At 49.7% G+C, this 12,829-nt stretch overlaps 1 protein-coding gene across 1 annotated transcript; it reads left to right on the forward strand.

Moving 5' to 3' along the window:
* The first annotated feature begins 340 nt into the window (after window positions 1-340).
* Window positions 341-2,780, forward strand: LOC130948919 (uncharacterized). The gene is made up of 3 exons (XM_057877780.1): window positions 341-1,112; window positions 1,206-1,821; window positions 2,678-2,780. Exons 1-3 carry the CDS (start codon window positions 341-343, stop codon window positions 2,778-2,780), a joined length of 1,491 nt encoding a protein of 496 aa, XP_057733763.1.
* Window positions 2,781-12,829: the final 10,049 nt, after the last annotated feature.

Genomic DNA, 12,829 nt, shown 5'->3' on the forward strand with positions numbered 1-12,829 from the left:
ATTTCATAAGGGAAATAACTAATCCTGTAGATAATGATCTGAAGAAGTTAATCAATTCTAGTCTGAATTTACTTTTATAAAATATCAAAGTAATTTACCTATTTTATATAATTGTTCATAGTTATACATAACATACATAAAAAAAAAATTTCCCACTAAGTTCAAAAATTGATGTATAACAATTAAATAAAATTATGGATGACAGACAAATTATACTATTTAATGTGTATAAAACTAGACAATCAAAAGAGAGATTTTTTATTTCTATTGAATATAAAGCCGTACTATGTGCTTTTGATTTTATTTCTAGGCGTGCTCACGGCATATATCTGCATCCCGGATGGAAGCAGAGGGCACGCAAGAGGAATCACCCATTCCGAGAAGACGGAATGACACAGTCATCTATTCTCGTGGCAGACAATCTCGCCGAACGGCGAGAGGTCGTGAGGACGGAGAAGGGAAATCCGAGAGAACACGACAACCTGTGATAATGGGTGTCACGCCGTTCCACCGATGTATCCTCGAGGTCCGGTTGCCGAAACACTTCGACAAACCAACGGACATGAGATATGACGGAACTCAAGACCCTCTAGAACATCTCACGGCCTTCGAGGCTAGGATGAACCTAGAGGGAGTAGGCGACGAAGTAAGGTGCCGCGCCTTCCCGGTAACCTTAGCAGGACCAGCGATCAGATGGTTTAATGGCCTCCCCCAAGGTTCCATCTACAGTTTCTCAGATATCAGCCGCGCATTTCTGGCTCAATTCACAACGCGAATAGCGAAGGCCAAGCATCCTATCAACCTCCTCGGGGTAACCCAGAGACAGGGAGAGCCGACCAGGAGATACTTAGATCGGTTCAACGACGAATGCTTGGAAATAGACGGCTTGACCGACTCGGTGGCCAGTCTCTGCCTGACGAACGGCCTCCTCAACGAGAACTTCCGGAAACACCTTACCACGAAGCCGGTTTGGACGATGCATGAAATCCAAACGGTGGCCAAAGAGTACATAAACGACGAGGAGGTCAGCCGAGTCGTGGCTGCCAATAAGCGGCAGTCCGGTTACGGCCAGGCTCGGCAGTCCGGTGGCGACGGGGAGAGCAAAAGAAAAGGTTAGGAGGAGGCATCAAACAAAGCTCCTAGGCCGTTCCCTCGAGTCGGGAAGTTTACTAACTACACTCCACTCACCCTCCCCATTGTGGAAGTCTATCAACAAATAGCTGAGAAGGGAATTCTTCCGAAGCCCCGACCACTAAAGGATCGCACAGGCGGAAACAAGAACCTTTATTGTGACTACCATAAGGGATATGGCCATCAAACACAGGACTATTTCGACCTGAAGGATGCATTGGAACAGGCGATAAGGGAAGGAAAGCTAGCAGCGTTCTCCCACCTCATCAGGGAGCCGAGAAGGCGTTATCGTGATCAGGACGAGGAAGACAAGACACGCTCGGCCAAACGGCGGCCGGAGCCCGAAGACAGAGACCACGGCCTCACGGTAATAAATGTGGTAACGGCAAAAAACGCTGCACCAAAATCCCGGTCGGCACACAAGAAAGACGCCAAGGTTCTGGCGATCTCATCTCCACCTGTGCAGAGTACCAAAAAACCTCCGTCCATTTCTTTCGGCCCAGAAGATCAATGGTTCAGCGACGCCCCGGAAAACCCTCCCATGGTCATAACGGCCAGAGTGGGAACCGGCCTCGTCAAACGGATCCTTGTCGACACTGGGGCTGATTCAAACATCATGTTCCGCAATGTGTTCGACGCACTGGGGCTGAAGGATGCCGACCTGACGACCCACCAGCACGGGGTTATCGGGTTAGGCGACCACTTTATCAAACCAGACGGAGTCATTTCCCTACCAATCTCGGTAGGACAGATGCACGGCCGAAGATCGGCGATGGCCGAATTCGTGATCCTCCGAGACTCCACAGCCTACAACATCATCTTGGGAAGAAAAATAATTCGCTTGTGACAACGCCAGCCTTTCCCTCAGAAAGAAGTCCAAGGAAGCATCTGGCGTATTCCTAGCCGACCTCGATGCCAGAGTAGAGGACAACCCGAGGCCGGAACCAGAAGGGGACCTGGAGAAATTTAGCATCGGTGACGAAGGGGAAAAGTTCACATTCGTTAACAAGAACCTCCCACATGAGTTGAAGGAGCCTTTGATTGAAATGATAAGGGCCAACAAAGACCTGTTCGCATGGACGCCAGCCGACATGCCGGGTATTGATCCACAAATCATCTCACATCACCTAGCCGTCAAGCCGGAAGCACGCCCAGTGGCTCAACGAAGGAGAAAGATGTCGGCGGAAAGAGCAGAGGAGGTAGCCAAGCAAACGGCCGGCCTCCTAGAAGCAGGCTTCATACGAGAAGTGGACTACTCGACGTGGCTCTCAAATGTGGTATTGGTGAAAAAAACACAATGGCAGATGGAGAATGTGCGTGGACTACTCTGACCTTAACAAAGCATGCCCCAAAGATTGCTTCCCCCTCCCCAACATAGATGCACTCGTCGACGCCGCGGCAGGGTACCGATATCTGAGTTTCATGGACGCCTACTCCGGTTACAATCAGATACCGATGCACCGACCAGACGAAGACAAAACGGCGTTCATAACGCCAGGAGGAACTTTCTGCTACAAGGTAATGCCGTTTGGCTTGAAAAATGCAGGGGCGACATATCAGAGGCTGATGAACAGGATATTCCGCGACCTCATAGGGAAAACGGTCGAAGTTTACGTGGACGACATCCTGGCAAAAACAACACGACCTGACGACCTCCTAAACGACCTGGCAAGTGTGTTTGCGTCCCTCCGTCAACATGGTATGAGGCTGAACCCCCTCAAGTGCGCCTTCGCCATGGAAGCCGGCAAGTTCCTGGGATTTATGATAACTCAGAGGGGGGTAGAAGCCAACCCGGAGAAATGCCAGGCAATACTTCAGATGAAGAGCCCGGGCTGTGTCAAGGACGTCCAGAGGTTGGCAGGGCGATTGACATCACTTTCCCGGTTTCTCGGGGCCTCGGCGACAAAGGCCCTGCCATTCTTCAACCTCATGAAGAAAGGGATGGCGTTCGAGTGGACACCCGCGTGCGAAGAAGCCTTTCAACACTTCAAGGAAATCCTAGCGGCACCTCCCGTTCTCGGGAAGCCAGGGGACGGGGAACCACTGTACCTGTACCTCGCTATAACAAGCGAAGCCCTGGCCGCAGTACTAGTGCGGGAGGACGGGAGGACCCAACAACCAGTCTACTTCATAAGCAGGGCCCTACAAGGAGCAGAGTTAAGATATAGCAAGTTGGAAAAGCTAGCCTTAGCACTCCTAACTTCCTCGAGAAGGTTAAAACAGTATTTCCAAAGTCACCAAGTGGTCGTCAGAACGGACCAAGGGATCCGGCAAGTTCTCCAAAAACCCGACCTGGCGGGAAGAATGATGACTTGGTCCATCGAACTCTCTCAATATGACATACGGTACGAGCCCCGGCAAGCCATCAAGGCGCAGGCCATGGCGGATTTTTTGGTTGAAGTAACAGGAGACCCAGGCGAGGACATGGGTACACGGTGGAAGCTCCATGTGGACGGAGCCTCCAACCAGACCTTCGGAGGAGCCGGGATCATCCTAGAAAGTCCAAACGGGGTCGTATACGAACAGTCGGTCAGATTCGAGTTTCCCATCTCGAACAACCAAGCAGAATACGAAGCCCTCATAGGAGGCTTGACCCTAGCAACAGAGGTCGGCGCAAAAAGGCTGGAAGTATGCAGCGATTCCCAAGTCGTCACTTCCCAAGTAAACGGCAGCTATCAAGCCAAGGACCCCTTGTTGCAGAAGTACTTGGAAAAGGTCAAAAGCTTGAGCCAAAAGTTCGACGAGGTCACGGTCCAGCATGTACCCAGAGAAAGGAACACACGAGCAGACCTCCTATCAAAATTAGCCAGCACGAAGCCAGGGGAGGGAAACCGGTCTCTCATCCAAGGCATGACAAGGGAACCTGCAATTGCACTACACATAACAACCCTAAGTTCTTCATGGCTAGACCCCATCACCAACTACCTAGAACACGGCCAAGTCCCTGGTGACGAAAAGGATGCGGTGAAATTAAGGAGGGAAGCGGCCAAATACGCCGTCATCCAAGGACAGCTGTTCAGAAAAGGGCTCAGCCAACCCCTACTGAAGTGCCTACACCCCGACCAAACGGACTACGTCCTCAGGGAAGTCCACGAGGGCTGCTGTGGGCACCACATCGGAGGAAAAGCCCTAGCAAGGAAGTTGATCCGAGCTGGGTACTACTGGCCGTCGATGATGGCAGATTCCAAAGAGTTTGTCAAAAAGTGCATAAAGTGCCAACAGAACGCCAACTTTGCCAAGGCACCGGCAAACGAGTTGAGCTTGCTGACGACTTCCCGGCCATTCGCTCAGTGGGGAATCGACCTCTTGGGGCCCTTCCCTGTCGGCCCTGGGCAGGTCAAATATCTCATAGTGGCAATTGATTACTATACCAAATGGATAGAAGCCGAACCATTGGCTAGCATATCCTCAGCCAATTGCAGAAAATTCATGTGGAGGCAGGTGATAACACGGTTCGGGATACCAGAAGTCGTCATCTCGGACAACGGCACACAATTTGCTGACAAAAAGTTCACAGAATTTCTCAACGGCCTAGGTATAAGGCAAAGGTTCTCTTCGGTAGAACACCCTCGGACGAACGGACAAGTGGAGTCCGCCAACAAGGTTATCCTTTCAGGGCTAAAGAAGAGGTTGGACAACAAAAGGGTGCTTGGGCCGACGAGCTGGCATCGGTCCTCTGGTCTTATCGAACAACCGAGCAATCCTCCACCAAGGAAACCCCTTTCCGACTAACGTACGGGTGGATGCAGTAATACCGTGGAGATCGGTGAACCGAGCCCGCGATTGCTTTTGAAAGGAGTAGAGGAAACTGTAGAAAAGGACCTGATAGATGAAGCCCGGGGAATGGCCCATTTGACGGAAACAGCGCTAAAACAAAGAATAGCTCTGCGCTACAACACCAAAGTGCTCAAGAGGGACTTTGAGCCTGACGACCTCGTCCTGAGACGGAATGATATCGGCCTGCCGACCCCCGGAGAAGGCAAGCTAGCGGCAAACTGGGAAGGCCCTTACAGAGTAAAAAAGGTGATGGGAAAAGGAGCCTTTAAGTTAGAAAGGCTCGATGGCAAGGAGGTCCCGAGGACATGGAACGCGGACAACCTTAGAAGATTCTACTCCTAGAAGACGGAACGACGTGCCGGCTAAACTAGCTAAGTAGTCAACTTGTCGTTTATAGTAACTTTCAAGTCCTTTATGTGGTTACCGAATAAGATATACTTGTGCAAATTCTCCACTCTATTTTATGTCCGTTTTTCAGATAAATCATCTTGTCACGACTAGCGACGACACCTAACCTGGGACTGATCACCCCGGGAGGTCATCAACTACCGTTGTAACGAACAACTACCCGAGAGCCCACGGTCCAACGGTATAAACAACTATAAACCAAAAACGGTTACTAGAAACGATAACGCAATCACACAAGTAAGACAAACTTTATCGCGACAACACGAGCAAGCGACTAAAAAGTCATTGTTCACAAAGCCAAAATTAAACGGCTAAGATTAAATTGTTCATAGGCCAAAACGGCTAAAACCAAGACTGTTTACAAGCCAAAACAAAACGGCTAAAAGAACGACGAAACAAAGAGTTCATTTCTTGGGAACATCGACAACTTGGCCATCCTTAATAATTTTGAAAACACCGATTGCCGACGTATCGAACTCAGGGGCAACAATTTTAATTTGAGCCTTCAGGGCTTCTTCGGTACCCAAAATCGCGCCTTTGCCCTGTTTGACGACGTCTTTGTACTTAGCCTTCCATGATGCCAGTTCGGCCTCCACGGCCCGCTTCTCCTTCTCGACCTCGGCCGTACGCTTCTGCGCCTCACCGACTTGTTTCTCCAATGCCATCTCACGCTCGACCAACCGTTCAATCGTCGCGTCCGATTCTTTTTGCTTTTTCTCAGCGGCGGTGGCCTTCTGTTCGGCGGCAGTGGCTTTCTGCTCGGCAGCGGTGGCTTTCTTCTCGGCGGCATCCGATTTCTCTGAAGATTGAGTCAGCTGCTCCCGAAGGGTCTCAACTTCGCTTTTTAGCTCATTGTTGGCCTTCCCAGCGGAATCCAACCTCCTTCGGAGAGACTCCATCCCGGACAGCTCGAACTCGGCCTTCCGAGCTATGACCGCACCGCGCAGGAGAGTACGGTACATCCACCTCGCCTGCCCGACAAGGGATGATTCATGAAAATGCTCCTCGGTGCCGGGGATCAGCTGGGTGTCTATGAAATTTGCGGCGTCAAAATTCCTTTCCATCACGGTAAGGACGCCCTCAGGGCTAGACGACGCCGTGGAGGCCTTCTTCCTTTTTCTCTTCAGGCTGGGGACCTCCACCACCTCCTCCTCATCGTCCAGATTGGCCACCGAACCCCCGGTCCCGATCACCTCACGGATAGGAGAAGTATCGACCGCCTTGTCGCCATCGGTTGCGGCGCCTTGAGCCGATGTGCCGATCCCTTCGGTAGCGGCCCCCTGCTCGGGAGCATCCTGGCCCTCCGGGGGAGCATTAGACCCTTCAGGGGCGGTTTGCTCGTCACCTTCCTCGTCGTCGCCGCCGGCAAGAAAGGTTTGAAACAAGTCGGCAAGGCCCGTCACCGACGCAGACATATCCACTGCAAGAAAACAAAGAAGGTCGGTTAGTCGCCACACAATATCAAAAAGACAAAGGGCAAAGTAAAAGTTTCTCACAAATATAATTGCGACCGGACTCCCGGTCACCCATGAGGAGATGGGGATTTACTGGGTTTTTCCCAAAACTGCCATCAACACTTCGGCAATCTGTTTATCCACCTTCGACATACTCCTATAGGCCACCTTAATAAAAGAATTGGACCCTGCCCCGAAACTCCAATAAGTCGGGATAAGCCGTACCCCCTCCAAAGACAAACAAAAGGGGTGACGACCTTTGGCAGGGCGAACCTTAAAGTATTTATCCTTAAACCCGTGGTAGGAATCTTCGAACAAACCGAAAATCTTCCGACCCTGGGCAGCTCGGAAGGACATGAATCCTTTTTTGTGTTTTCCTTCCTTAGAAGGGTTTGTGAGGGTGAAGAAGAAGAGGAAGACATCCACAGACACCGGCAGTTCGAGGTATTCACAGACCATCTCGAAACAGCGGATAGAAGCCCAGCTGTTCGGATGCAACTGCGACGGTGACACGGAGATTCGGTTCAAGAGCGCCATCTGAAAGGCGGAGAACGGAATGCGGACCCCGACTTGAGTGAACATGGCTTTATAGAACCAAATCCAATCGGCGACCTGGCGGGGTTGGAAGTTGATTTCGTACAAACGCTCGTGAGGAGCCGGGACGAAGACGTCGTAGTTGGCCTCCTCGTCGGTCCCGCCGCACAGATACCCGGCTTGTCGGAACTCGGTGAGCTCCTCCTCACCCATTTGATTGGGGGAATCCCTTATGTCAGAGACGACCCAAGCGTATTGGTCGTACGCCGCAGGATTAACGGATGCCCGGAGACCGTGCGAGCCATACCTACATGGGGGTACCATCCAGTTAGTCTAAGAGATCGGTTGCTCAAGCCGAACATACACACCACCCTCACGACTTCCCGACTAAGGCCAAACAAGACTAAACGGCTAAAAGAGCGAGAAAAAACCTACCCTGGAATGGTACTTTTTCCCCTAACACGTCTACTCGCAACTAAGAGGCTACACGATAACTTCAAAGAACCAAACAACAAGCATACAGAAATAATGCATAAAAAGGGGATGATCCAAAAGTTACCTGAATTGATGGAAGGAAGATGAAGTTGAATCTGGAAAAACGCAAGAAACACGAACGGAGGCACCACAGCAAAGCCTTGTAGCAAGGAGGAAGAAGGGAGAATAGGGAGTGCGAAAAAAGTGCATAAAGTGCAGAAATATCAAAACCACTCGCTTAAAAACTGCCTCCAGAGCGCGAAACGCCTGGGGACAAAATGGTCTTTTCAAACGGGATTTTTTACCCCATTATGAGCATTCAATGCTCGGCGCAGGAAACGAAGCGATGAAACGGTTGTTTGATCAACCAAGAGACGCGCTTTGGGGGCACGTCCTCCCCACGAGCGACCGACAAGACGAGATGTGAGACGACACGCCATTGGTAGCTCCCACGACTACCATTGGCGCGTGGGGGCACTGTTACGGCCCGGCCCAGAATCAGCTTTGGGCCGACCCGATCCAAGCCGTACCCGATCCGGACACGCGCCCTCCAACCGACCCGGACACGCGTCCTGTACGGTTCACACACGGCTGCAGGACAGCGTCCTCGGAAATATGGGCCTGTCCCATAAGGGGCCCACTACTGACATGTATATAAGGGGAAGATTGGCTCTTCCCCCGAGGTACGTCACATCTTTTCAACCCTATACTTTGCCCGCCTGCACATTGCTGACTTGAGCGTCGGAGTGTCTTTGCAGGTGGCACCCCCCCTCATCATCTCTCCAAGACAAGTGCTCGACTACTCGTCTACCCGCAAAACAGCGCGACCCCAGTTAAGGCGTCCTCACCCTTACATCCTTTGTCCACCCGACCTGTTCGGAACCCGAGGAACGAACAAGTATGCTTTAGAAAAGGTGAACAATGAATACTTTTAGAAAACAAATACAAAACTTAAGGAAAGTCATAAGTATAATATCTTTCAAATGGATCCTTAACTTTTAAAATTTGTAAAAACAAGTATATATATTTACTTTAGTTGAAAAATATAAAAAAGATACTTATGTTAAAAAAAAACTTATATTAAAAAAAAGACTACAAACATATATACATAATCGTTTTTAATTTATCGGGTATAAATGATATATTTGCAACACAATTATCTCTCTAAAAATCTCTTATCAAATTATGTTTTATTTTAATTAACCGAATACTATAATTTTTAGAAAATTATAAGTCATAAATTAATTTTAATAAACTAAAAATAAGAGTTTTATCACACTAAATCACCAATAATTACGATTAATATAATAAATAAAATAAACAAATATACTCATAGTAATTAACTCAAATACTTGTCCATAGAAACTATATTAATCCTAGTATATGTTAATAAAATCTTAATAATATTTTCATCTATTTATATTAACCATACATTAGAAAATGAGCATACATTCTGTTACGGTGGGTAACCGGAGATGGATGGGACGGATGGTGTTAACTGGCCCAGATGTGTGGAGGAGGAAGTTTCCGTCTGAGTATGCAGCTCGGGAGGTTCCGTCCGACTTGTGCTCGCAAGTGAATGGGGGGTGGTACCTGCAAAGACACTCCGATGCCTAAGTTAGCAAGGGTGTGAGCAGGTCTAGAGAGTATTGGGCTTAGAGATACCTGAGGAGTGTCAGTGTACTTATAGTGGTGAGCCAATAACCACCGTTGGAGTAGTGCCGTATCTTTAGGATGTTAACCGTCCCATTATCTTAGGGAGGTTAAGATATGGCTTTGTGAAGTGGTTAGAGAGATTTTAGGGGCGGTTACTCATTTAAATGAGTGTTTATCTGCCAGCTAATCTCATGTCCGACTTTTTTAAAGCAAGTCGTGGTGAACACCGACTTCTTATGTGAAGGTTGGTGCTTAGAAAGGCTTAATCTATTGGATCAGGCCTTTTGGTTGGACCTGGGCCCTTAACATTGGGCCAGGTATGAACAGTGCCCCTACTTGAGCCCAAGATCTTTTTAAGGCTTGGGTTCAAGTATTTAACTCGGGTTCGTAGCCGACTTTCACGGGTGTTGAAACCGACGTGATTTTCGCGACCTTTTGTTTCTGACAGTTACGTCAATTCAAGCGTCGTGTCTGTTGGGGAAGCATTGAGGGCTTTGGTAACGGTGCAATCTCATTAATGACTGCTCCGCTTTTACCATTATGCCCCTTAGCATGTTTATAAATACTTTCCCTCTCTTTCCATTTTCCGTTTCTGCAATCTTTCAAACTTCTTCTTTCTTTGTACGTGTCGTGTTTACTCGTACTGCATTCTTGTGCTCCGGAGACCTTTGCTTCTTCCTATCTTCATTCAAAAAGAGGTTATTTTCTTTCTCCTTTTTCGCACTTTTCATATGACTTCGCTTTGTAGAGAAATAGGCTTGTAGACTTGCAACTGGTTCTTTTTTCTCCTCTTTTAGAGACCTTCATTTTTTGATTTTTTCTTTCCCTTTTCTTTTTTCCCTTTGTAGGTTTCTTCGTTTTTCTTAGAGAAAGAAAATGGCCTCCGTAGATTGGGTTGACGTTACTGTTCTGGGGGAGGAGCCGTTGGTATATGCGGAGTTTATTACTCACCTTCGCACCCATCATCGGCTCTGTACTTCGGATGAGGATGAGCCAAAATATGAGTTACTGTTCGTTCCTCGGGTTCCGAACAGGTCGGGTGGACAAAGGATGTAAGGGTGAGGACGCCTTAACTGGGGTCGCGCTGTTTTGCGGGTAGACGAGTAGTCGAGCACTTGTCTTGGAGAGATGATGAGGGGGGGTGCCACCTGCAAAGACACTCCGACGCTCAAGTCAGCAATGTGCAGGCGGGCAAAGTATAGGGTTGAAAAGATGTGACGTACCTCGGGGGAAGAGCCAATCTTCCCCTTATATACATGTCAGTAGTGGGCCCCTTATGGGACAGGCCCATATTTCCGAGGACGCTGTCCTGCAGCCGTGTGTGAACCGTACAGGACGCGTGTCCGGGTCGGTTGGAGGGCGCGTGTCCGGGTCGGGTACGGCTTGGATCGGGTCGGCCCAAAGCTGATTCTGGGCCGGGCCGTAACAGTGCCCCCACGCGCCAATGGTAGTCGTGGGAGCTACCAATGGCGTGTCGTCTCACATCTCGTCTTGTCGGTCGCTCGTGGGGAGGACGTGCCCCCAAAGCGCGTCTCTTGGTTGATCAAACAACCGTTTCATCGCTTCGTTTCCTGCGCCGAGCATTGAATGCTCATAATGGGGTAAAAAACCCCGTTTGAAAAGACCATTTTGTCCCCAGGCGTTTCGCGCTCTGGAGGCAGTTTTTAAGCGAGTGGTTTTGATATTTCTGCACTTTATGCACTTTTTTCGCACTCCCTATTCTCCCTTCTTCCTCCTTGCTACAAGGCTTTGCTGTGGTGCCTCCGTTCGTGTTTCTTGCGTTTTTCCAGATTCAACTTCATCTTCCTTCCATCAATTCAGGTAACTTTTGGATCATCCCCTTTTTATGCATTATTTCTGTATGCTTGTTGTTTGGTTCTTTGAAGTTATCGTGTAGCCTCTTAGTTGCGAGTAGACGTGTTAGGGGAAAAAGTACCATTCCAGGGTAGGTTTTTTCTCGCTCTTTTAGCCGTTTAGTCTTGTTTGGCCTTAGTCGGGAAGTCGTGAGGGTGGTGTGTATGTTCGGCTTGAGCAACCGATCTCTTAGACTAACTGGATGGTACCCCCATGTAGGTATGGCTCGCACGGTCTCCCGGGCATCCGTTAATCCTGCGGCGTACGACCAATACGCTTGGGTCGTCTCTGACATAAGGGATTCCCCCAATCAAATGGGTGAGGAGGAGCTCACCGAGTTCCGACAAGCCGGGTATCTGTGCGGCGGGACCGACGAGGAGGCCAACTACGACGTCTTCGTCCCGGCTCCTCACGAGCGTTTGTACGAAATCAACTTCCAACCCCGCCAGGTCGCCGATTGGATTTGGTTCTATAAAGCCATGTTCACTCAAGTCGGGGTCCGCATTCCGTTCTCCGCCTTTCAGATGGCGCTCTTGAACCGAATCTCCGTGTCACCGTCGCAGTTGCATCCGAACAGCTGGGCTTCTATCCGCTGTTTCGAGATGGTCTGTGAATACCTCGAACTGCCGGTGTCTGTGGATGTCTTCCTCTTCTTCTTCACCCTCACAAACCCTTCTAAGGAAGGAAAACACAAAAAAGGATTCATGTCCTTCCGAGCTGCCCAGGGTCGGAAGATTTTCGGTTTGTTCGAAGATTCCTACCACGGGTTTAAGGATAAATACTTTAAGGTTCGCCCTGCCAAAGGTCGTCACCCCTTTTGTTTGTCTTTGGAGGGGGTACGGCTTATCCCGACTTATTGGAGTTTCGGGGCAGGGTCCAATTCTTTTATTAAGGTGGCCTATAGGAGTATGTCGAAGGTGGATAAACAGATTGCCGAAGTGTTGATGGCAGTTTTTGGGAAAAACCCAGTAAATCCCCATCTCCTCATGGGTGACCGGGAGTCCGGTCGCAATTATATTTGTGAGAAACTTTTTACTTTGCCCTTTGTCTTTTTGATATTGTGTGGCGACTAACCGACCTTCTTTGTTTTCTTGCAGTGGATATGTCTGCGTCGGTGACGGGCCTTGCCGACTTGTTTCAAACCTTTCTTGCCGGCGGCGACGACGAGGAAGGTGACGAGCAAACCGCCCCTGAAGGGTCTAATGCTCCCCCGGAGGGCCAGGATGCTCCCGAGCAGGGGGCCGCTACCGAAGGGATCGGCACATCGGCTCAAGGCGCCGCAACCGATGGCGACAAGGCGGTCGATACTTCTCCTATCCGTGAGGTGATCGGGACCGGGGGTTCGGTGGCCAATCTGGACGATGAGGAGGAGGTGGTGGAGGTCCCCAGCCTGAAGAGAAAAAGGAAGAAGGCCTCCACGGCGTCGTCTAGCCCTGAGGGCGTCCTTACCGTGATGGAAAGGAATTTTGACGCCGCAAATTTCATAGACACCCAGTTGATCCCCGGCACCGAGGAGCATTTTCATGAATCATCCCTTGCCG

This window comes from Arachis stenosperma, chromosome 9 (assembly GCF_014773155.1).
Source record: "Arachis stenosperma cultivar V10309 chromosome 9, arast.V10309.gnm1.PFL2, whole genome shotgun sequence".
NCBI classification, from domain to species: domain Eukaryota; kingdom Viridiplantae; phylum Streptophyta; class Magnoliopsida; order Fabales; family Fabaceae; genus Arachis; species Arachis stenosperma.

Excerpts from the sequence above, each read along its gene's own strand:
- LOC130948919 (XM_057877780.1), top strand. The coding sequence starts at position 341 with ATGGAAGCAGAGGGCACGCAAGAGGAATCACCCATTCCGAGAAGACGG. Across the intron at positions 1,113-1,205 it reads CGGGGAGAGCAAAAGAAAAG|TCTATCAACAAATAGCTGAG; the intron begins GTTAGGAGGAGG and ends CCATTGTGGAAG. Across the intron at positions 1,822-2,677 it reads CACCAGCACGGGGTTATCGG|GGGCGACATATCAGAGGCTG; the intron begins GTTAGGCGACCA and ends TGAAAAATGCAG.